The sequence below is a fragment of the Notolepis coatsorum genome (genome assembly GCF_963971535.1).
Source record: "Notolepis coatsorum genome assembly, chromosome: 5".
Lineage (NCBI taxonomy): Eukaryota > Metazoa > Chordata > Actinopteri > Aulopiformes > Paralepididae > Notolepis > Notolepis coatsorum.
The window spans coordinates 8,063,127-8,087,705 of NC_140169.1; the positions used below are offsets into that span (position 1 = coordinate 8,063,127).

The following is a 24,579-nucleotide window of genomic DNA, read 5'->3' on the forward strand; positions in this document are numbered from 1 at the left end:
GGGTCCAGAAAGAGCAGGCTGATAGAGCCATTGAAATCAGGCAAAAGGCCACCTCTGACATCGCAGAAGCTGAAAAGGGAGCCGCTGAGGCTGAAAGAAGAGCCGCCGAGACCAGGCTTAAGGCAGCCGAAGTTAGCGCTGGGTCTGAGGAGAGGGCCGCAGAGGTCAGAGAAAAGGCAGCTGGGATTCAGTTGGAAATGGCAGAGGCCGCCGCAGAGGAGCGTGCCGAGCTGGCCAAGGGGCAGCGGAAAGCATGGGAGGAGGCACAGAGTGCTAACCTGGCGAGCCTGGGAGCAGGAGGCTCACAAGCATCAGCCTCACCAAGAGTTCGGCTCCAGCCAATAAAACTACCAAAATTCAACGGTTGCATGCGAGACTTTCACCGTTGGCGAAGAGACTGGGAAAACCTCCAGCGACAGGGAGATCCATCTGGGTCAGCCGAAGTGAAGAAATTCCAGCTCCTAGACAGTGTGGAGGAGAGAGTCGTCAGTGGCGTTAGGCTCTCAAGCTACGACACAGCTCATGATATGTTTAGGGTCCTTGAAAACCGGTTCGGGAATAAGACCACCATCGCTATTCAAATAATTGAAGAGTTGGAGAAGTTGCCGGTGGCAAAAGGTAACCAGCTGAGGAAAACAATAGAGCTCATCCAAGCTGTTGAGAAGGCCCTTACTGACCCGACAGACTTAGGGAGCATTGATGCTATATGTTATCAAATCTATTGAGAGCAAGCTGCCTGAATGTGAGCTGAGGAGCTGGCTCACCTTTAAAGCTGCACCTGTGAACAATGTCACCCCTGAAGGCCACTGTGACGCTCTCCTAAGATTTCAAAAAAATGAAGAAGTAGTCCTTGAGGCATTGGTGCAGCTAAGACCCTCGGAGGTATTCGATAAGCCAAGCAAGCCAGAGTGGAAGGCGTTCACAAGGGCCACATTAAAGGATGCGGCTGGAGAAGAATGCAGCGTGTGTGGGGATGAGAAACACGGAGGCAGGATTTTCTTCTGTAAAAAGTTCAAAGCACTCAGTCTGGCTGAGAAGAGAGACATTGTCGAAAAGAATGAAGCCTGCCAGAGATGTTTGGCATCCCATCAGGAGGATGGAGAATGCAGCGACAGGTTCCTCTGCAGGAAAAAGTGCTGCCAAAAGGGAGAGACCTCCGACAACCACTAACTCATGTGCTCTGCGGAAAGGGGGCAGAGAGGAGATGAGAGAAAAAGGGGAAGGCAAAGGGTGGAAACAAGTGGCGCAAACGCGGGAACGCTCTCAGATGAACAACAGAGGGCGCTTGCTAATATCTCCCCCGAAGCAGCAGACCAGATTATAAAGGCATTCACCAACCAAACAACGTGTCAATGAGTACAAACACTTGGAGTGGTAGTCTCCTTGAAGAGATTGGCCTGAGGGAGCATCCTGTGCTTATGATGATCATGGAGGTCATGACAAACGGAGGGCAAACTATTGGGACCCTGGTAGACCTCGCGTCCGACACTAACTACATAACCCACCAAGCTGCCGAAAGACTCAGACTGAGAGGGGAGAAAATAACGTTGGTCGTGCATGGGGTCGGAGGAATGAAGGTGAGAGTCGAGACTGAAAGGTACCTGCTCAAGGTCAGGATGCGCATTTCAGAGGACATGTGGAGTTACCGCGACGGGCCCACTCTGTTGTCCTGGCTGACGCCTGTTGATGTCATGCAGGACCTCCAAGTGGGTGCCGCCACACCTGCTGCACTTCTTCTTCAAGCGGCACTCAGCTGCTAGGTGGCTGCGCGCGCAGCGGAAGCAGCGGCGGTGGTCCTTGATCCACTGACTCACATCGTCCGTGGTCAGCTTCCCGAAAGTGTCGCATTGGTACAGCCGATGTTCTCCCTCACAGTACTGGCACTCAATCTTCCACTGGTCCTCTTTCGTTGAGGGGGTACTGTGGTTCTTGCTGCTCGGTACTGATTCTGATTGGTGCATGACGGTCACCAATCTGCGGCCATCGTTTGCTCTCCTAGGTCCCTCTCTGGAGCTTGGTGTGCTCCGCATGAACGTATCCAACCGTAGGCTGTTGACTTCTCTCGCCAGGAAGTCGGCTAGGTCTAGGAGGGATGGCTCGGGACCGTTAGGATCACGGTGGTCTCTTTGCCGCCTGAAGCGCTCTTGTCGGGCGAGCGGAAGCTTCTCTAAAATCCTCTCGACATTAGAGTTCGCGTACAGTTCGTGCATACCCTTTTCTCTTTGCGCCCCCAGCATCCCTACCAGGGATTGTACCTTGATAGACAGGTCATCTAGTGAGCGATTGTCTGTGGCGGGGGGTAGGCGGTCAATATGCCTTATCTCTTGTATTACGTAGTCCCATATGCGTCCATATCTTTGGTCGAGTGCTGCTAGAGCCGCGGTGTATGGGGTAGTAGAGGTGGCATAGGCCAGCGCTATATTGTGCGCTCGGGGCACCTTGAGGTGCTTCAGTAGGATAGCATATTTGTACGGTTCATCAACTACATCGGACATCATTGTCTCTAAGCACATTCGTAACTCTGTGTACTGTGCTCTGTTCTCGTCTGTGAAGTCCGGGAACGTCGGTGTGCCAAGGTACGATGCCATGGATGACTGGCACATCGGTGAGCGTTGGGGGAGAGGCCTCCTGGGCGAGTCTCCTCTTGCGTGTCGTCTTGGGCTGGTGCTTGGTGGGTACCGAAGGTCGGGTACCCAGGTGCTGTTCCTCGGGGGTGACGGTGCGTCAAAATCACCCGTGAGTTGAGTCGGGGGTTTGTAGCGCAGGGCCTCGGGGCTGACAGCTGGGCTGTACTGGACCTCTTGGTCCAGAGTACGTTGCTGCTGGTCGGGGCTGTACTGGGCCTCCTGGTCCAGAGTACGTTGCTGCTGGTCGGCTTGACATTCCTCCTCTTCCTCCTCCTCTTCCTCTGCTAGGACCTGGAGTCTTCTGTTCAGTCTCTCGGCGTGGTCCGGTTCTTCCCGGTTGCTGGGTCTCGTATGGACCGGCCGGGGAGGGGGTTCGGAGACGTGGACAGGATCCTCCTGTTGGCGGGGTCCCGGATCGCTTGGTCGGGTAGGGGAATGCGTCCTAGACCCTTGTCGTGACGATCTCCGGGAGCTCCGTGCGGAGAGAGGGGGTGTCGCCATGGCAACCAATTTGTCCATCAGCTGCGCCTGCAGCCGGTCGCGCTCTGCCTCGCGCTGGGCATGGGCCGCGTCGCGCGCTGCTTCGCGCTGGCCATTGGCGGCGTCGCGCTGCGCATTGGACCAGATAGTCTGTTATGGCCTGGATGAAATCGCCCGAGCAGGCAAGGTTGTTAGCCCAAAGCAGCTTCAAAAGTTCTTCCCAGAGGTCAAGACAGAGGAGCTGGTCCGGCCAGAGAAGATCGAGCTCTTGATCAGCCACCGGGAGGGTCGGCTTGCTCCACAGCGGATGAAAAGAGTGGGAGAACTGGTGCTGTGGGACGGCCCACTAGGGAAGACTGTGGGGGGAGCGCACCCTGATCTGTTTGAGGAGATGGAGATGTCAATTCACAACTCAAGGACTCATTTTGCACGCTCTATGAGAACAAAGGCAGTCAAGGTGGAGGAGATCTCCTGTGAGCTGGTAAACACCAGAAAAGGGGCTCAAGGCCCGGAGCAAGAAAGTGAGGAGGTCAGAAATACAGCCACGACCAGCAAAGAAGTTCTTGAATGGTGGAGGTGGGATAGCATCGGAGCCGCCTGCGAGCCAAAGTGCGGAGGATGTCGGTGCGGGACTTGCCAGCCAGGGGGAAAGGAGATGACTCTAGTAGAAGAAAGGGAACTAGAAAAGATCAAAGAAGATCTGTCCTATGTGACCACTGACAACCATAGCAACTCACCTCACTGGGATGCAGGATACCCCTGGACAGAAGATCCTGTTTCGCTTCCATACAACAGGAAGTTGGTGGAAGCGACGTTCCTGAGGACCGAAAAGCGCCTCATGAAGGACCCATTATGGAGAACGGCGTATACAGCACAAGTTCATGAGATGGTGGAAAGAGGAGCAGCCATCGAGTTGGAGAAGAACATGATCAGCAGTTGGAGAGGGCCTGTTTGGTACGTGAGTCATCTAATCGCACCAAACCCACATTCTGTCACTACGCCAGTGCGCCTTGTCTGGAACAGCAGCCAGGAGTTCAAAGGGACGAGTATGAACAGCATTCTGCTGAAGGGTCCGTGTAACTGAGGGGTACAATTCCCTGACTGTATTGATAAGTATGGTATCATTAAACCACTACCGCTTTATGTACTTTAATTACTGGCCATACAGTACATGATATATAAATATGATGAACACTTCCCACATTGAATCGGTTCCACACAAAGGTATAATCAAGTATTTATTGCAGCAAAAGGTACATAATATACTTCTCTATTATACTTTGGATGCGCTTATAAGGCAAAGGAATGTGCGTAGGCAAATCAATAATGAATGTCCATTCTCTGGTTACGCAGGAGGTAATTATACAACCTGAATCTTAGGGAATTATATCTATGGTACACTAGTAATATATAGCGGGAGATACTGGAAGGGTCCCCCCGGTTGTAAGCCAGCAGGGTAGAGGATCTGTCGGTAGTAGAGAGTCTGGTCAACGATGACTAAGGACACTCCAAGTACAGGAGACGGTGCAATAGCCTCTTGATCCACAGACGAATACAGCTGTTCTCCGTAGACTGTAGCTCCACAGTGAAGAAAGCTAGCCGGCCTCAGGCTCTCTGAGGCGCCGACTCGACGCGGCTCCCCACAGGGTAAATCCCACACGTGTAGGCGTCGGCGATTCTCCGCTCCATAAATCACAGGACCAAAACAAATATAATCCAGCCGCAAAGGGCTATGTAGTCGTCGGGTAGATTAATCCAGTGTACATGTCCACACGGTTCTCGTCTAGGTCTCCTCGGGTGAAAGCGCCATGAAAGCAGCCCAGCCTGGATAAGCACTCTAGCTGATACGAGGAAGCGTTGGTGATGCTGGTCACTGTAGAACTTTAGCCGCACGATACACTATACACAAATAGACTATTACTGACTTAATAGAAATATGTCGCACTCGACGGTATAGCGCCAAACTCTGACAATTCAGTTATTAATTCGCACGCGGTCTCAATGCTCTATTTTGGGGCCAAACAGGCCATACTTCACCGCACGGAGTATCGTGGGTGAGGCTTCAACTTATTGGGTAACTCTAAGACTAAGTGCTTCTGTATTCACCTGCGCCATATTTATATGCACGGCGAACAATCTAGTGCCAGCCTCATTTCTGTCTCGTAGCCCTGGGCAGGGCCGGGCATGCACAGACATGTCTTGACGGTGACTTTGAACCTGACTCCGGAGGCATGGCTCTGGCGCCTGTGGACTGCTGTCCAATAGGAGAATGAAATATTATGGTCTGGGCTAAAGGGATATTCCGTGTATATGTACAAGGAATATACAAGGGATATCAAACGATATACAAATACTATGCAATATATATCAATCAATAAATATATTCGGTTTAATCTGATCCTTTGTAACAGCCGCCCCCTAATTAGTCCCACCTAATTAGCTAAGCAGAGACAGATTAACCGCACTGTCCACTACTCAATGTCTGTTGTGAGGGGTCGGGCAGTTCACAAAGTCATGGGGTCATGGTCGTCATCGATAGTATCGGGGAGCCTTGGCAGTTCTATTAGCCTCGCCACGGGTCGGGTGTAGATCCGTCCTTGGACGAGCACTTCTGCCACTCTGACCTTTCCGTCGGCACCAGTGGTCACTTTGCTTACGCGGCCGGCCGGCCACGCAGCTCGGGGTAGTGACTGGTCTATGGTCATGACGACTGGACGGGATGAAGGGGGGCTTAGGAGGAAGCGGGCCTGAGACTGCTTTGATCTGTGCTTGGCTGTGCCTCCTCCTCCTCCGTCTGTTTCTCTTGTTTGCTCTGTACCCCGTCTGAGGAGGGGCCGGTCCCGGCCGCCCCGTCAAGGAGTCGCTTGGGGTGCTGGGTTCGAGGTCAGCTACGTCTGGAGCGCAGCTGAGGGGGGTGGAGTTCCGAACTCCCTCTGGTGCCCACGGTTCTCTCACGGGCCTCTCGCTTAATGTCAATAGCCTCTGCTGTACGAGGGAGTGGCCGGTGTCGCTCGCCTTTGTGTGTAGGCAGCTTGTAGACGTGGGTTGACTGTCAAGTCCGTAGAGGGGGCCCTGGAGCGTCCATCCCAGTCGGGTCTGAACCGCGACTGGGCATCCTTTGGGTCCGATGTGGGCCGCCTCAATTGGGAGAATGAGGTCCGCGTGGTCGGAGCCGATGAGCAGGGTCGGTGTGGCGCCGTCGATAAACGGTATAGGTAGTTGACGTAGGTGCACATACTTAGCCATCAGCTGTGGGATGGGGTAGGTGTACTGAGACAGGCCTATGTCGTGGCTGGTGAAGACGTTGGTTATACTATACTGCTTCTCGGGCTGGTCCACCGCTGCTATCTTGAAGGAGACCTTTTCACCTTTTATGGTCTTCTGGTCCCTTCTGATGGTGCGTATGGTCATGGTATCTTTGACACCCCGCAGGCCCAACTGGGCTGCTGCGGAAGCGAGGAGGAGAGTCTTTTCAGACCCATCGTCCAGGACGGCGTAAGTGTCCAGGACCTTGTCCTCGTAGCTCAGGAGCACTCTGACCACTTTGAGGAGCACTCAGGGGGTCCCGCTATGCTGGTCAATGTGGAGCACTCCTGTTGGTCGGTTGCCTTGGATCTTCTGGTGGGCTCCGCACAGTGCTACGCGGTAAGCGGCGCCCGCCTGGGCCGCCCCTGCGCGGTAAGCGGCGCCCGCCTGGGCCGTCTCACGCCACTGGTCAACTTGGACGGGGTTCAGTGTCTTATATTCGGCGCACTGTGCCAGCCAGTGTCCGCCGTCGCAGTAGGTACAGTAGGGAGCGGTCTGGTGGCTCTTCGGTACTGGTGCCACCGCCTCGGCATGGTACATTACCGCGACGGGCCCACTCTGTTGTCCTGGCTGACGCCTGTTGATGTCATGCAGGACCTCCAAGTGGGTGCCGCCGCACCTGCTGCACTTCTTCTTCAAGCGGCACTCAGCTGCTAGGTGGCTGCGCGCGCAGCGGAAGCAGCGGCGGTGGTCCTTGATCCACTGACTCACATCGTCCGTGGTCAGCTTCCCGAAAGTGTCGCATTGGTACAGCCGATGTTCTCCCTCACAGTACTGGCACTCAATCTTCCACTGGTCCTCTTTCGTCGAGGGGGTACTGTGGTTCTTGCTGCTCGGTACTGATTCTGATTGGTGCATGACGGTCACCAATCTGCGGCCATCGTTTGCTCTCCTAGGTCCCTCTCTGGAGCTTGGTGTGCTCCGCATGAACGTATCCAACCGTAGGCTGTTGACTTCTCTCGCCAGGAAGTCGGCTAGGTCTAGGAGGGATGGCTCGGGACCGTTAGGATCACGGTGGTCTCTTTGCCGCCTGAAGCGCTCTTGTCGGGCGGGCGGAAGCTTCTCTAAAATCCTCTCGACATTAGAGTTCGCGTACAGTTCGTGCATACCCTTTTCTCTTTGCGCCCCCAGCATCCCTACCAGGGATTGTACCTTGATAGACAGGTCATCTAGTGAGCGATTGTCTGTGGCGGGGGGTAGGCGGTCAATATGCCTTATCTCTTGTATTACGTAGTCCCATATGCGTCCATATCTTTGGTCGAGTGCTGCTAGAGCCGCGGTGTATGGGGTAGTAGAGGTGGCATAGGCCAGCGCTATATTGTGCGCTCGGGGCACCTTGAGGTGCTTCAGTAGGATAGCATATTTGTACGGTTCATCAACTACATCGGACATCATTGTCTCTAAGCACATTCGTAACTCTGTGTACTGTGCTCTGTTCTCGTCTGTGAAGTCCGGGAACGTCGGTGTGCCAAGGTACGATGCCATGGATGACTGGCACATCGGTGAGCGTTGGGGGAGAGGCCTCCTGGGCGAGTCTCCTCTTGCGTGTCGTCTTGGGCTGGTGCTTGGTGGGTACCGAAGGTCGGGTACCCAGGTGCTGTTCCTCGGGGCTGACGGTGCGTCAAAATCACCCGTGAGTTGAGTCGGGGGTTTGTAGCGCAGGGCCTCGGGGCTGACGTCTGGGCTGTACTGGACCTCCTGGTCCAGAGTACGTTGCTGCTGGTCGGGGCTGTACTGGGCCTCCTGGTCCAGAGTACGTTGCTGCTGGTCGGCTTGACATTCCTCCTCTTCCTCCTCCTCTTCCTCTGCTAGGACCTGGAGTCTTCTGTTCAGTCTCTCGGCGTGGTCCGGTTCTTCCCGGTTGCTGGGTCTCGTATGGACCGGCCGGGGAGGGGGTTCGGAGACGTGGACAGGATCCTCCTGTTGGCGGGGTCCCGGATCGCTTGGTCGGGTAGGGGAATGCGTCCTAGACCCTTGTCGTGACGATCTCCGGGAGCTCAGTGCGGAGAGAGGGGGTGTCGCCATGGCAACCAATTTGTCCATCAGCTGCGCCTGCAGCCGGTCGCGCTCTGCCTCGCGCTGGGCATGGGGCGCGTCGCGCGCTGCTTCGCGCTGGGCATTGGCGGCGTCGCGCTGCGCATTGGCGCTGGCCTGGGCGGCGTCGCGCTGTGCGTTGGCGGCGTCGCGCTGGGCATTGGCGCTGGCATGGGCGGCGTGGAGCTGTGCATTTGCGACGTCGCGCTGTGCATTGGCGGCGGCGTGCTGTGCATCGGCGCGGCTTCTCTCAATGTTCTCTTCCGTCTGAAGGCGTCTGGTCTCCAGTCTTATGCGGTCGTCTTCACTCCTTTGTTGCGCCTGGAAGCGCTCTCGCTCGGTTGCAGAATGTTCGCGCTCGCGCGTCTGTTGCGCTTGAAGTCGATCGCGTTCGGTGGAGGCTGCCAGGGTGGCGATGAGTGCCTGCGCCAGCATCTTGTCCGCCTCGCTGGGGGAAGACGCCGTTCGAGGCGATCGGCTCCCGACAGTACTCGTTGGAGATCCGTTCTCCTGTGGCGAGTCCTGGAGATCCATCTCCGGGGTGCTCTCCTCTTCTTGTAGCGGGTAGAGTTCCATCCCTGGAGAGCTGTCTTTATCCTGGAGCTCTCCGGGGACTACTTCTTCGGTCTTGGCGGGGGGTAAAGTCATGTCGGGTCCCTCCTGGTCCCTACCGTGAGCTTGGTCAGTTACGTTAGAACCCACTAGGGTCTCTATTGGCGGGGTAGCCTGGTCGATAGGGTCGGACATAATTTTACTATCTACCTTTTCCGCGTTTACCGTCTGTAGAAAGCTAGGTAGTATATTGGCAACGTAATCCTCTAAGTACTGAGGTGTCTGCCGTCTACGCTGCGGGCGATCTACTTTAGGAGAACCGTTTTGTGGAGTGTTCATCATAGGCCATGTCAATATTAATACCACTATATTAATATTACACTAGTTACCCTCCGGCTCGAAGGACCAATTGTAACTGAGGGGTACAATTCCCTGACTGTATTGATAAGTATGGTATCATTAAACCACTACCGCTTTATGTACTTTAATTACTGGCCATACAGTACATGATATATAAATATGATGAACACTTCCCACATTGAATCGGTTCCACACAAAGGTATAATCAAGTATTTATTGCAGCAAAAGGTACATAATATACTTCTCTATTATACTTTGGATGCGCTTATAAGGCAAAGGAATGTGCGTAGGCAAATCAATAATGAATGTCCATTCTCTGGTTACGCAGGAGGTAATTATACAACCTGAATCTTAGGGAATTATATCTATGGTACACTAGTAATATATAGCTGGAGATACTGGAAGGGTCCCCCCGGTTGTAAGCCAGCAGGGGTAGAGGATCTGTCGGTAGTAGAGAGTCTGGTCAACGATGACTAAGGAGACTCCAAGTACAGGAGACGGTGCAATAGCCTCTTGATCCACAGACGAATACAGCTGTTCTCCGTAGACTGTAGCTCCACAGTGAAGAAAGCTAGCCGGCCTCAGGCTCTCTGAGGCGCCGACTCGACGCGGCTCCCCACAGGGTAAATCCCACACGTGTAGGCGTCGGCGATTCTCCGCTCCATAAATCACAGGACCAAAACAAATATAATCCAGCCGCAAAGGGCTATGTAGTCGTCGGGTAGATTAATCCAGTGTACATGTCCACACGGTTCTCGTCTAGGTCTCCTCGGGTGAAAGCGCCATGAAAGCAGCCCAGCCTGGATAAGCACTCTAGCTGATACGAGGAAGCGTTGGTGATGCTGGTCACTGTAGAACTTTAGCCGCACGATACACTATACACAAATAGACTATTACTGACTTAATAGAAATATGTCGCACTCGACGGTATAGCGCCAAACTCTGACAATTCAGTTATTAATTCGCACGCTGTCTCAATGCTCTATTTTGGGGCCAAACAGGCCATACTTCACCGCACGGAGTATCGTGGGTGAGGCTTCAACTTATTGGGTAACTCTAAGACTAAGTGCTTCTGTATTCACCTGCGCCATATTTATATGCACGGCGAACAATCTAGTGCCAGCCTCATTTCTGTCTCGTAGCCCTGGGCAGGGCCGGGCATGCACAGACATGTCTTGACGGTGACTTTGAACCTGACTCCGGAGGCATGGCTCTGGCGCCTGTGGACTGCTGTCTAATAGGAGAATGAAATATTATGGTCTGGGCTAAAGGGATATTCCGTGTATATGTACAAGGAATATACAAGGGATATCAAACGATATACAAATACTATGCAATATATATCAATCAATAAATATATATATTCGGTTTAATCTGATCCTTTGTAACAGTCCGGATGTTCTAAATCCCATCAGCGCGGTCCTGCTCAGGTTCAGGACAGGAGAGCATGCGGCCATAGGAGATATTAGAAAGATGTATAATTCTGTGTGGTTAAATGAAAGAGAGGTCCACCTTCATCGGTTCCTCTGGAGGGACTCACCAGAGGAAGAGATCAAAGATTTCGCCATCACTCGGGTCAACATCGGAGACAGGCCAGCTGGGTGCATAGCACAGCTGGCTATGAGGGAAACGGCGAGGCTTCCCAAGTTCTCTCACATGGATGAGGAGAGGAGGGTCCTTGAGGAGGACAGCTATGTGGACGATATCCTCACATCCCACAATGACAGAGGGAAGCTGGACAAGATCACGAGAGGAGTGGAAGAGATCCTCACCGCTGGAGGCTTTTCTCTCAAGCCATGGGTTCGGTCCGGTCAAAGTGGGAGGCGTGAAAGAAGTCAGCCCAAGCAATCTATTGAGACTCCGAATATGGCGCTCCAAACCCTGGTGTTGCCCAACCAGCTAGGGCAGGAAGACAACAAGGCCCTCGGCGTTGGCTACTATGTTGATAGTGACAGGCTCTTCCTGATGGTCTCGATACATTTCTCCAAAAGAAAGCAGAAGATGAGGACAGGGGTCGACCTTCTTGAGGGGGAGGTCAGAGAGCAGATGCCAGATCCTCTGACCAGAAGGGAGCTCCTGAGTCAGGTGGCAGGGCTCTATGACCCTATCGGGCTTGCTACCCCGGTCAAAGAGAAAGGGGCCATTCTGGTGAGGAGAGCTTTCCAGGTGACTCGGGGAGGGGGCTCGAAGAAAGACACGTGGGACCATCCTCTTCCAGCAGACCTCCGAACAGAAGCTATCAAGCTCTTTGAGGAGTACAGTCGACTTCGTCAAGTTGGCTTTGAGAGAAGCCATACTCCTCCCGGATGGAGAGGGAGGCCGTGGGGTGTGACATTTTCTGATGGAAGTGATGATGCTTTCGGAGCTGTCCTGTATCTGAGGTGGGAGACATCAGCAGGGGTGGACACTCGTCTCGTCTCGTCGAAGGCCAAGCTGACACCCCTTGACCAGAAGGGCGATGTAATCAAAGCAGAGATCTGTGGTGCAGTCTTTGCAGCCAGATTGAAAGGGTTCTGGGAGAGGCAAGGCTGTCTGGAGGTAGAGAAGTGGTTTCACTTTGTAGACAGCCAAACTATACTGGGAGAAATTCAGAGGGAGAGTTACGGGTATCAGACGTTCTTTGCGAACAGGGTTGGGGAGATTCAGAAGGCAGGGCCAGTAGCCGACTGGTGGTGGATCCCAGGGGATCTGAATGTCGCTGACCTCGTCACTCGAGGATGTCCCCCAGAAGACCTGGATGAAGGTTCCAAGTGGCAAAAGGGACCCGAGTTTCTAATAAGGCCTGTGGAAAAGTGGCCCATGAAGTCTGCGGCAGAGGTAGCGGCTAACACCAGAGAGGCTGTGTGTAGGCTCCAGAGGAGGGCGTTCACGGCGGTTCTTACTCGAGCCCAGCTGAAAAAGGCGTCAAGTTCGTCCGAGAAATGTCCGAGCGAGGCGGACAAGGCTCCCGGGCTCTCTAAGAAAGGAGAAAAAGAGCCCTCTAGCGAGTCCGGAAACGAGGAAAAGCTCTGGGGGGCAGCCATCGTCAATCTCGTCAAACCTGAGAAGTTCAGCAGCTTGACCAAGCTCTGTGGAGTGATCAGCTGGTTCCGCCGAGTGGTGAACAAGTGGCTAATCCGAGGAAGAGCCATAGAGAGAGCAGAGTGGGAGGCCAAGCACTCAAAAGAGAAAGAGGGCAAGCCTGTCCTCGACGCATGGGAGCTTGGGGCCGCTTTCCGAGAACTTTGTTTGGCAGCTCAAAAAGGGGTAGCATTCCCTGAGTCAACACTGAACAGGCTCGTGGTAGTCAGGGAGGAGGTGTCAGGGCTTCTGGTGTGCTTTGGAAGGGCCCGGGCAGAGGGGGAGTCAGGAGTGCCTCTGGTTCCCTATAGAGCTTGGGTCAGCACCCTCGTGGCGCGAGAGTCTCATGAAGCCAACCATGAGGGAGTCGCTGGTACTATGTTGCGGATGAGGAGGAAGGCTTGGGTGGTTCAGGCTCAGCGGGTTGCAAGGAAGGTTGGGGACTGTTGCGTCTCCTGCCGGAAGACCAGAGCAAAGATGTGCCAGCAGGTTATGGCTGACCTTCCCTCTGAGCGGACTGAGCCGGCTGCCCCATTTGAGTTTACAACTCTGGATCTGTTTGGCCCATACATGGTCAGGGATGTGGTAAAGAAGAGGTCTAGGATGAAAGTCTGGGGTGTGGTGTTCTCTTGTATGGCTTCTAGAGCTATGCATGCCGATATGGTGGAGGGACTGTCCACAGAGAGCTTCATGGGCACTTACCAGAGATTCACAGCGCTCAGAGGACACCCGAAGAAAATCTGGTCAGACCGGGGCACAAACTTTGTTGGAGCTCGGCCTGCACTGAAGGAACTCTATGTTTTCCTAGAAAGTCTCGACAAGGATGAAGTAAGGGGAAAGGCTGCCAGACAAGGAACCGAGTGGATCTGGGTGTTCCACCCAGCCGACTCACCTCACAGGAATGGTGCGGCGGAAGCAGCAGTCCGCATTCTCAGGTCCCCGCCAATGTGGGGGGTGGCGGGGACCTCACAGGACTAGAGTTCCAAACTATGCTCTACATGGCAGCCAACTTATCGAATGAGAGACCGATCGGCACCAGACTCCAGGTCCAAGATGACGCGGTAGAGGTGATTACCCCCAACACCCTGCTACTGGGGAGGGCTGGACCCACAGGGGACTCACGGAGCTACGAGTTCCAGGGCTACCCATTTGTGAGATTGAGAGCAGTCCAGACTGAAGTAAACAAGTTCTGGCAGCGGTGGAGCCAGCTTGCTGGACCAGGCTTGTTTATCAGGCCTAAGTGGCATAGTAAGGCTCGCAATGTGGCAGTCGGAGATCTTGTTTGGCTTGCCGATCAGAACGCGCTAAGGGGTCAGTTCAGACTGGGCCGGGTTGTGGAGGTGGCCCCTGACGTGAATGTGGTCGTCCGTGATGTCAAAGTGAGAACATGCCCCAGCTGTCCAGTGGCCTCGGGCAAGCGTCCGGAGAAGATCAGCAGCGATCATAGACTCTCTATTGTCCTCAGCAGAGACGTCCGAAGACTCGTGGTGCTCTTACCTGTAGAAGAGCAATAACAGCACCCCATGAGAAGGTTGATCCGAAGATTCCACCGCCAAAGGAGAGCGGTTATTTGTTGTGGTCTCCTTGGGTCTAAAGTCCAGGATACCAAGTGGGAGGTGTGCAGCTTTCTATTGTGGTGGTGGAGTTTAGGTGCACTTTAGTCTGTGTGTGTAAATAAGTAATGTTTTGTGTTGTTTTTTATGCTGTGCGTTTATGTGAATCTTGATTAGTGGTAGTTGAGCTATGATTATAATTATGTTTTCATTTTCTGATGTATGGAGGCACTGTATGCTTGGTTAAAGTTGTGAATGGAGATGTAGTCATTTCACATGTGATCCAGGGACGTAGCGAGGAGTGGGCTGTAATTGGTCGAGATACGTCACGTGGTGTCAGTGAAACTAGTAAACAGGGAGTTGCGGGGAATTTGACAGCAGCGAAGGGAGACGATTGAGAACCGGTGAGTGAATGTGTGTAAGCGATTTGTTTTAAGAATGATAGTAGTATTGTGGTAGTTATTGATTGAATGTGTGTCTTGTTTCAAGGTTTGTAACCTGTTGGAGGAAGAATTAAAAGCTTTTTGCAACTGAGTGGCATCCTGTTCATCCCTTCACCCCAGCTGCGGGAGTAAAGCAGCACAATATCTGTGATAACTGATCAAGTTCTGCTCTATATCTGTGATAACTGGTAAAGTTCTGCTCTATATCTGTGATAACTGATCAAGTTCTGCTCTATATCTGTGATAACTGTCACTACATTTGGAGCAGACACTGCTTCCTATATATACTCAGAATAGATACATTCAGTTTGAAATCCCAAAGGTTTGTGCATCTATCATTGTTTGTGTTCAAGGATCTCTGTCTAAAATGTGGATAGCACCGCGTGTGTGTCTTACTGGTGCTGGGCAGCGTCACCATGTTGGAGGGCTCCGACAGGGGGCTGACCCCCCAGGGGTTACTGGCGCTGACCCTGAACTGGTAATGGCCTCCTGGGATCAGGTCATCAATCTGAACACACACCTCACTGGTCTGAGACACTGCCTGCTGCCATAGTAATGAGTCTGGAGGGGTGAGGAGGGGGAGGGGGAGAGAGAGAGACAAGGGGGGGGGGGGGGGGTGAGAGAGGGGAGGGGGAGAGAGAGAGACAAGGGGGGGGGTGAGAGAGGGGAGGGGGAGAGAGAGAGACAAGGGGGGGGTGAGAGAGGGGAGGGGGAGAGAGAGACAGGGGGGGCAGAGGGAAGGAGAGAGAGCAAGGCTATGATTAGATAATGTATACAATTTTAATATATTTAAATTTACAATTTAAAATTCAGTTTAGCTCAGCTTAGCTCAGTTCAGTTCAGCTCAGCTCAGTTCAGCTCAGTTCAGCTCAGTTTAGCTCAGCTCAGTTCAGTTCAGCTCAGCTCAGTTCAGCTCAGTTCAGCTCAGTTTAGCTCAGCTCAGTCTGTGTGATGGTGTGATGACATCTGTTTTGGTCACATGTCACCACATTTTCAGGTGTGGGTGATGTAAGGGTTAAGTAACAGAAGGTAACCATGTTAGAGTCTGGTGATGTAAGGGTTAAGTAACAGAAGGTAACCATGTTAGAGTCTGGTGATGTAAGGGTTAAGTAACAGAAGGTAACCATGTTAGAGTCTGGTGGTGTAAGGGTTACGTGTTAAAGGGATAGTCATGGTTTTTGGACCTCTAGCCCCTATTCCTTACATACTGTACCAATAATGTTGTTGATCGATAGAATCCTTTCTCAGCACAATCCATGCTGTTCCTCAGACTAGCTCTGAATAGTTGGCCACAAACTAATGCAAAATCAATGGGGTCAAGCTCATGTCTGTATAAGCTGACTAGAAGCTATAGGTGGAGGACTCTTGGTCTGGTCTGGTCTAGTCTGACATGGGGTGGTGTGGTGTGGTCTGGTGTGGTCTGGTGTGGTCTGGTGTGGTCTGGTATGTTATGGTATGGTAATGGTCTGGTATAGTATGGTATGGTATTGTTTAGTCTGGTATGGTCTGGTCTGGTCTAGTTTGGTCTCGTCTGGTATGGTCTGGTCTGCTCTGCTCTGCTCTGCTCTGGTCTGGTCTGGTCTGGTCTGGTATGGTCTGGTCTGGTCTGGTCTGCTCTGGTCTGGTCTGGTCTGGTATGGTAAGGTAAGGTATGGTCTGCTCTGCTCTGCTCTGCTCTGCTCTGCTCTGGTATGGTCTGGTCTGGTCTGGTCTGGTCTGCTCTGGTCTGGTCTGGTATGGTAAGGTAAGGTATGGTCTGGTCTGCTCTGGTCTGGTAAGGTATGGTATGGTATGGTATGGTATGGTATGGTAAGATATGGTATGGTATGGTCTCGTCTGGTATGGTAAGGTATGATATGTTATGGTCTCGTTTGGTATGGTATGGTATGTTAAGGTATGATATGGTATGGTAAGGTATGGTATGGTATGGTCTGGTCTGGTATGGTATGGTAAGGTATGGTATGGTCTCGTCTGGTATGGTATGGTAAGGTCTCGTCTGGTATGGTATGGTATGGTAAGGTAAGGTATGGTATGGTATGGTATGGTAAGGTATGGTATGGTATGGTCTCGTCTGGTATGGTAAGGTATGATATGGTATGGTCTCGTCTCGTTTGGTATGGTATGTTAAGGTATGATATGGTATGGTAAGGTAGGGTATGGTCTCGTCTGGTATGGTCTCGTCTGGTATGGTCTCGTCTGGTATGGTATGGTATGGTAAGGTCTCGTCTGGTATGGTATGGTATGGTAAGGTATGGTATGGTCTCGTCTGGTATGGTATGGTATTTCATTTCAAACCTTTATTTATACTCGTGAAAGCACTGAGGTTTCCCTCATTTACAGTGATGACGAGTTAACAAAGGACACAAATATCATAACAGTTATTAATTACAATGAATTACAATTACTACAATGATGGATTAAAAACAATTACATGATTCAGTGCCAGGCCACGTGAGCGGATCGGCGCGGCCGAGAAATCCGCTCTTCGCTCTTTAAAGCTTTGTCCGCTCCGCTAATCGCTCATGTTGACCCCGCCCCCAAGTCGCTCTCCGCTCCCTCACCGCTCACCTTGAATCGAGCGCTCCCCGCTCCCCGCGCCAGATCGCTCTGCTTTTTTTTATTATTTTTTTGGAGCATGGTGTAAATTAGCTCAAACTACAACAGTCTACACCCCCTGGGCCCCTTAACAATTGTTTGTATTGAGCAGCATTGTAATTGTACCCATTCTGCAATGTTAAATAACGTTGTTTATCCATTCACTAGCTCTATTAAGCGATGATAGTTAGCCAAGCCACAATGCTATGGTCGCTGCCATTAACGTTAGCATGTAAGCTAACGACAACAACAATGGCGTCGATACTTTTCTAACAGGAGTGAGTGAAGGAGGAGTGAAGCCTGAACAGGATATCACAGGTTCACCCTTCTCAATTCTCATTGGTTGAAAATGGCCTTCATGTTTGTACATCGCCATCTGTTGCTTTGGCATTGTACTACATGTATATTATTACATCAGTGTTAAACCACTGTGTGAGCGTCCCGGAGTGGATTGGAGCGGAGGAGAACTCTCGCTCCGGACGTCGCGCCGACCCATTTTAAAACCCACTCCTCGCTCACGTCAAAACCGCCCGCGCCGCTCACGCTCCGATCCGCTCACATGGCCTGTTCAGTGCATAGGTCAAATGCAATGCCTTTAAACTCCATGAATGACGGGAATGTTCCGAGCTTTAGAGTCTTTTGCAGGGTATTCCATGCGTATGGAGCATCGTAGGAGAAGGCAGACTTTCCAAGCTCAGACCGAATTCGAGGCACCCTGAGCACAGGCCGATCATTCGAACGAGTTTGGTAGGTGACAGCACTCCAGACCAACAAAGATGTAATATAAGGTGGAAGTTTGCCAATAATTGCTTTGTAGATAAAAAGATACCCATGATAACTACGTCGCAACGAGAGAGATGGCCAGCCTACCCTCTCATACAAAAGACAATGGTGAGTATCATATTTGTCACCCGTAATAAATCTTAGGGCGGAGTGGTAGGCAGAATCCAAAGGCCTTAATGTAGACGCAGACGCATGCCTGTAAATTACATCACCATAGTCCAATATTGACAAAAAAACAGCCTGTACAATTCTTTTCCTACAGAACATAGGAAAACTAGCGCGGTTACGGTACAAGAAACCAATCTTTTGCCGTAATTTTGTAGCTAGGTTATCTATATGGAATTTAAAAGAAAGTTTATCATCCAGCCATATACCAAGATATTTATACTCACTAACTCTTTCAATATACAAACCATTTGCTGTTGTTAGGTGTAGCATGTCATAATCTATAACCCTGGCTCTAGAAAACATCATAGACTTGGTTTTACTAGCATTAAGCACTAACTTGAGCTTAGCTAGAGCATTTTGGAGAGTGTCAAACGCAAGCTGCAGGTTCACAATAGCTTCCTGAACAGTATCCGCAATGCAGTAGACAACTGTATCATCCGCATAAAGATGAGCCTGACAACCTGCTAGTGCTGAAAGACTAGAAACAATATCATTAATATAGATTGTAAAGAGGACCGGCCCCAATACCGAACCCTGTGGTACACCCTTAGACAATGGCAGGAAATCAGATTGAAAGTTACCTGAATTCACAGATTGACACCTTGAAGATAAATAGTCCTGAAACCAAGCACAAGCGGCTTTATCCAGGCCAATGCTAGCTAGACTATTCAAAAGCAAGTGATGGTCTACTGTATCAAACGCCTTTGAGAGGTCTACAAAGAGAACTGCACAATGCTTCCCATTGTCCACGGCTGAAATAATGTCATTAGTGACCAAAGTAACAGCTGTAATAGTACTATGATTTGCTCTGAAACCTGATTGGTGAGTACTTAGCACTGAGCAACTTGAGAAAAAGGTTTTTAATTGGTTGTTTACCAAGGTCTCCAGTGCTTTGGCTAGGCATGATCGTTTGGAGATAGGACGATAGTATGGTATGGTATGGTATGGGCTGGTCTGGTATGGTCTGGTATGGTCTAGTTTGGTCGGGTATGTTATGGTATGGTAATGGTCTGGTATAGTATGGTATGGTATGGTATTGTTTAGTCTGGTCTGGTATGGTCTGGTCTAGTATGGTCTAGTTTGGTCTGGTCTGGTATGGTCTGCTATAGTCTGGTCTGGTCTGGTATGGTCTGGTCTGGTATAGTCTGGTATGGTCTGGTATGGTATGGTATGGTCTGGTCTAGTATGGTCTAGTTTGGTCTGGTCTGGTCTAGTCTGGTCTGGTATAGTCAGGTCTTGTCTGGTATGGTCTGGTATGGTAATAGTCTGGTCTGGTATGGTCTGTTCTGGTATGTTATGTTATGGTATGGTAATGGTCTGGTATAGTATGGTTTGGTATGGTATGGTTTGGTCTGGTCTGGTCTGGTATGGTATGGTAATGGTCTGGTCTGGTCTGGTCTGGTATAGTATGGTATGGTCTTGTTTAGTCTGGTCTGGTCTGGTACAGTTTGGGTGGTATATATAGTGTTAACTTACCTTCTTGCCTGTATTCTACAGTGTAGCTGCTGACAACACAGTTAGCAGAACTAGCGGGAGGTAACCAGTGAACCATGACTGTCGTGCTGCTAGCCTCCTGGGCTACTGGTCTTGCCGGGGCTGATGGAATACCTGGGACGCAACGACAAATGCCACATCAACTTCAGACTCTCACGCTATGCTAAGTCAGACGCCAAAAGATCCTAGTTTGGAGGTCGGAATTACGAGCCCTGTGGATTCCAATGTCCAATGGAGAAACCACAGATATGTAAAGTATGTTTGTCTGAGGAGAAGCACGGTTTTCTCCCCGTCCCAATTTAGTCGTTGTGCCAATTCCCCCCCCCCCCCCCCCCTCCCCTACCTGGTTTGTTGTGCGCATGTTCTCCTACTGGTCGGTACAAGGGAACCCTGAAGTATCCGCACGCTTCCTCCGACACGTGCGGCGACAGCCAGTGGCTCTCTTCTCACCTGGCAGCGAGGGCTCTCATTGGTGAAGTGTAACGCGTGGGAGGTCACGCTGCCTTCATCAAGTCCTGCCTCCGCTGAGCAAGCACCCAGACCTGACCTGTAGGCGTCGCTGTCCACAACGCCAGTTTCCCACCCACGGCTTCCCTCCCCCTAACCCAGCCAAACGAGTTAGTATAGCGATCAGCCCAAGCCAAGGCAATGCTGACTCCGGGAGTCGAGACAGCAGCCTCTTGCATTGGTGACGAGCGCAATCTCCGCTACGCCACCTGACCGCCTGTGTCTGGTTTCTGAGCACAATATGAGAACCTGTTGAATTAAGTAACCACACTTCAACTGTCCTCTGAAGACTACAAACAAGTTAAAATGATGTTGATTATAGTTCACAGTGTATGCCTCCATGTTGATAAGACATAACTACATCTCAGATAACTACATCTCAGATAACTACATCTCATAACTTCATCTCATAACTACATCTCAGATTCTTTTTTTTTGTTATCCTTTATTTATCCAGGAATGTCCCATTGAGATACAAGATCTCTTCTTCCAGGGAGTCCTGACTACATCTCAGATAACTACATCTCATAACCACATCTCAGATAACTACATCTCAGATAACTACATCTCAGATAACTACATCTCATAACTACATCTCATAACTACATCTCATAACCACATCTCAGATAACTACATCTCAGATAACTACATCTCAGATAACTACATCTCATAACCACATCTCAGATAACTACATCTCAGATAACTACATCTCATAACTACATCTCATAACCACATCTCAGATAACGATAGGTTATGACTATAACCAAGTTCTGTTAATAATGGTGACGCTCGGCATCACTCTCTGCACAGTACCTCGCTCGTGCACTCGCACTGAATAAAGACCCCACAAGTGTACCTTTATATCCCAATATTCGTCTGACCACACCCCTATCAGCTTACCTACATAAGCAGGGGTGGGGCCACACACTCGCCTCCTTCCCAAGCTTTCACCACAAGGTGAGATCAAGGGCAGCAGCGGCGTCTGATGCAGAGCGTCACCATTATTAACAGAACTTGGTTATAGTCATAACCTATCGTTCTGTATCATAATGGCTCCGCTCGGCATCACTCTCTGCACAAGGGAGGCCGAGCGGGAGCCATCGGCCGACAAATACACCCCGCTGAGGCCCCCCACAACCATCAGATCAGGGAGGACCGAGCCCCCCTGACCCCCCCTAATGGAGGGCACCCCCCCTATTGGAGGTTTCCCGGGAGGGCGACGGACCCGACCGTGCGAAGAGGCACTCAAGCAACTCAACGCACAGGGTGAGCAGACCGTGGCCTGACCCCACGACTACACACACGCACAACCCGCATGCCACCCGGGAACGAACGGTGGGAACAACCTCGTTACTGCCCCCAGAAATCACGGGGTCAAGGGCAAACCCAACCCCGTGGCAAGGCCGTAGCAGCGGAGCGCGAAGGAAGACCCAGACCCACTGAAGGGACTGGATCCCCTGGAAAACGGGGGCCCGGAGAGGTCAATGACGCCAGGCATCAAGACCCCACCAGGCGGTCACTTAGTGACACCGCCCCCCACATCGCCAGCGTATTCGGATAAGGCCCCTCCAAGAGCGGGCCCTTTCCCCCCAATAGCACACCGCCTGGCACACTGACCCTGCAGAACAGGCAGTCAGCATGGCCATAAGCACACAAAAAAGGTTAACCAACGGAAGCAGGCAGCGCACCGGGGAAAACCAGGCAACAGGCTGTAACCTGAGCCTGGAGCACTGCGGACGAGACAGGCGCCAAAGGAATCAGCTGAGAACAGCCCCCCCGGCGGAAGGGGCGTATGCTGGCGTTGTTGCATGACCAAGCCTCCATTTAAAAAAAAAACCCACCCAGAGGGGTTGAGGCAGAGAAGGCTGACATGATTGGCAGACGTCATGAGCGTGCAGGGGCACCCTCAACCGGGTAACCCGGGAGTTGACACTGCTCCAACACACCAGGGAATCAACCACCTTGTCGTTACCCAATGCGGTGGTTGTTCCTATAACCCCTCAAGAAAAAACTCCAAAACACACCTGCGGGTACACACTGGCTATACCGCAGTACAAGTGTTTCAGTTTTCAAAAAAGGGTTATCCCAGGCCTACAGGTCGACGAAACATTACTTCGGACCGGGCCCGGCGATACGGGAAGCACAGGGTCACCAGAGGAGGTCAAAGACCACCCCAACAGGCCCCTCTTCGCCATGCGTGAGAGAGGAGCGAAAATAATGGAGAACCAGCCCCAAGCACACCGTACTTGGTATTCCCAGGCGGTCTCCCAACCAAGTACTAACCAGGACCAACCTGCGTAGCGGCCGAGATCTGACAAGATCGAGCGTGTACAGGTTGGCATGGCCGTAAGCCATTACGACAGTGCAGAGTACAAAATGTACCCAACCAGGGTCTCCATAGCGCTTAACCCTGTGACACCCGGACCGACCTGGCATTTTTCCCCCTGAAAAAAGCCCAAGTCCCTCAGGGTACCAGAACAGCAGATCTGCATCCCCGGCGGACAACGGGTTTAACTGATCCGGACCAGCGTGACCAGAACCAGTCCCGTGCCCTAACCACGCCGACATGCCTACTCCAGGAGAAGGGGCAGATATGCGTGTTGATCTTAAACATGAAAAGAAGGCGCCACCCAGACGTTCGGTGCGAACCGCGCCCGGTGGCCCACCCCCAGGGCGTGAGACCCCTCTACATATGTTCAGATCCATTCCGTCATCATCCCCCAGATATGAACGAGAATCCGTCGACAACCAACACAGGTCGTCGGAAGAGGAAAAACCTCCATCCCAGTTGCTTTATAAAAACGCTGTTTTAACCTCAAGCAACCAAGGCGTGCCAGTCATTCACCTGATCTTCAACAGAACACCCCGAGCTAGCACTATGCGTGCGTCGGGACACAACCACATCAATGAACAGGCTATTTAGACCTGTCATTGAATCCCCAAGGCGCCCAGGGGAACGACAAGAGGGGTGTGATGCCTCCTAACTCCAACTCTTTTTAATAGAAAAGAAGGAAGCACCAACAGCATGTATCCCAGTCTACACAGCCGGGGGTAAATTTTTTTTACATTTTTACATCCCACCACCCTCCCATAGGGAGGAGACGGAAATCCCCAGAGAGACTTCCCACGCGAGCTGTACAGATTGAAAGAATATATTGCAACCTTGAGCCATGTAAAAGTTTGGTTTTAGGGCTCTCCGGGGAGGAGGCACTGAACCCATACACACTCAATAATCGAATTGAATCAAATACACACACAATAGAGTAGCACTCCTTTTTGAGGTTCCACTCACCTTGACAATCTGAGGAGGAGGCTCTGCACTCTGAGGAGGCTCCCTCACATGGAAGGAGAGTCCTAACTCACAGAAGGCCCGAATAGGAGCTTCGTGAGGAGGAGCCCTGACCACCCCCCGAAACAGATCCATCATATGGACCCGAACAGCTCACGGAAGTCCTACCAACAGAGACGCGCACAGTGACGTACTCTATGGCGGGGGAATTTCTGCGGTGCACACGCCCAATATTCCAGGGCGTGGGACCAGGAAACCCCCCCCCTCTTACCCTGTAACGTGCCGAACAGCAACGTGACAGGAACCTTGAAGGACAGGAGGTTTTAACCCCTGCCCATCAAAGAAGGGGAGAAAAGGATTACCAGTTCACCCCTTTACGACCCCACACCCATGATACGATGTAATGACAAAAAAGAGTATGACAAAGTCATATTTTGCTACATGAAGTGTCTTTTTAACAGCTTCACACAGCTCATGTGCTAACCTGCTATCTGATTTTTACTAAGGAAAAAACACAGAATAGAGAGGGCCCCCTTAAGAGCCCCGGTACCATACTTACACATGTGCTTCTGTGGCCAACCCAACCCAGCTGTAGGTCACCCGACACACACAACCCATTATCACCTACAAAAAATGGCAAAAACACTCTACAGAGGAACGCCGTTTTTCATAATGAGAGAATACATAATTCTCGATTAGTATCGGCCACAGGCCTTGCTAAGCACACACGAAAAGTGACCAAACAATCTTTTCTTTTAGGAAAATATAGTTTCTCAAGCAGTTCTAGCACAACCCCAGCAATCAAGCTAAGGGTTACATCGTATCCCTACCACACAGTGCACAATATATTGTAACAACACGTCTGAGAGGAGGGTGAAGAAGTCCCCAGGGAACCGGGGGGAAAACACCCCTCCTACTTTACCCTTAATACGGCCAGTTAAACAGGTAAACCTGTTAATATGTGAACACACTGTTCATTGTCATTACAGGCTGAGAAAAGAATTCATTCTTTACTCATATGTCACTAAGCATAGCTTTATAGGTTAGTTTAACCCCCTTAGTTGTGAGTACACGGTACATGAACACACGATGTTTCTCAACACAACAAACCAGATCATTTTCACATCTGTAACAAACAACCCGATTTGCATGGAGACCAGTGACAAGACAATTCACACATAACTCGCGTCGTATCCTAAATGTAGTGCAGCAACACTCGTTTTGGAAAACATCGTTATTTACAAAACATTTAGAAGGGAAAGCAAGAAGAAGTGTTCAAGGTCTGGTCAAGACCCTTCCTACCGTGAGCGCAGATCAAGCGAAATTGC

At 51.3% G+C, this 24,579-nt stretch overlaps 1 protein-coding gene across 1 annotated transcript in view; it reads right to left on the reverse strand.

Annotated features, from left to right (window-relative positions):
* LOC311229257 (kalirin-like) overlaps nt 1-24,579 on the reverse strand; it is a gene marked incomplete at its 5' end in the record, with an annotated part of 611,135 nt that overhangs the window by 43,792 nt on the left and 542,764 nt on the right. The window contains 2 exon segments of the mRNA XM_084315324.1: nt 14,812-14,976; nt 19,438-19,569. Of these exon segments, the coding sequence (XP_084171450.1) occupies nt 14,812-14,976; nt 19,438-19,569 (297 nt within the window).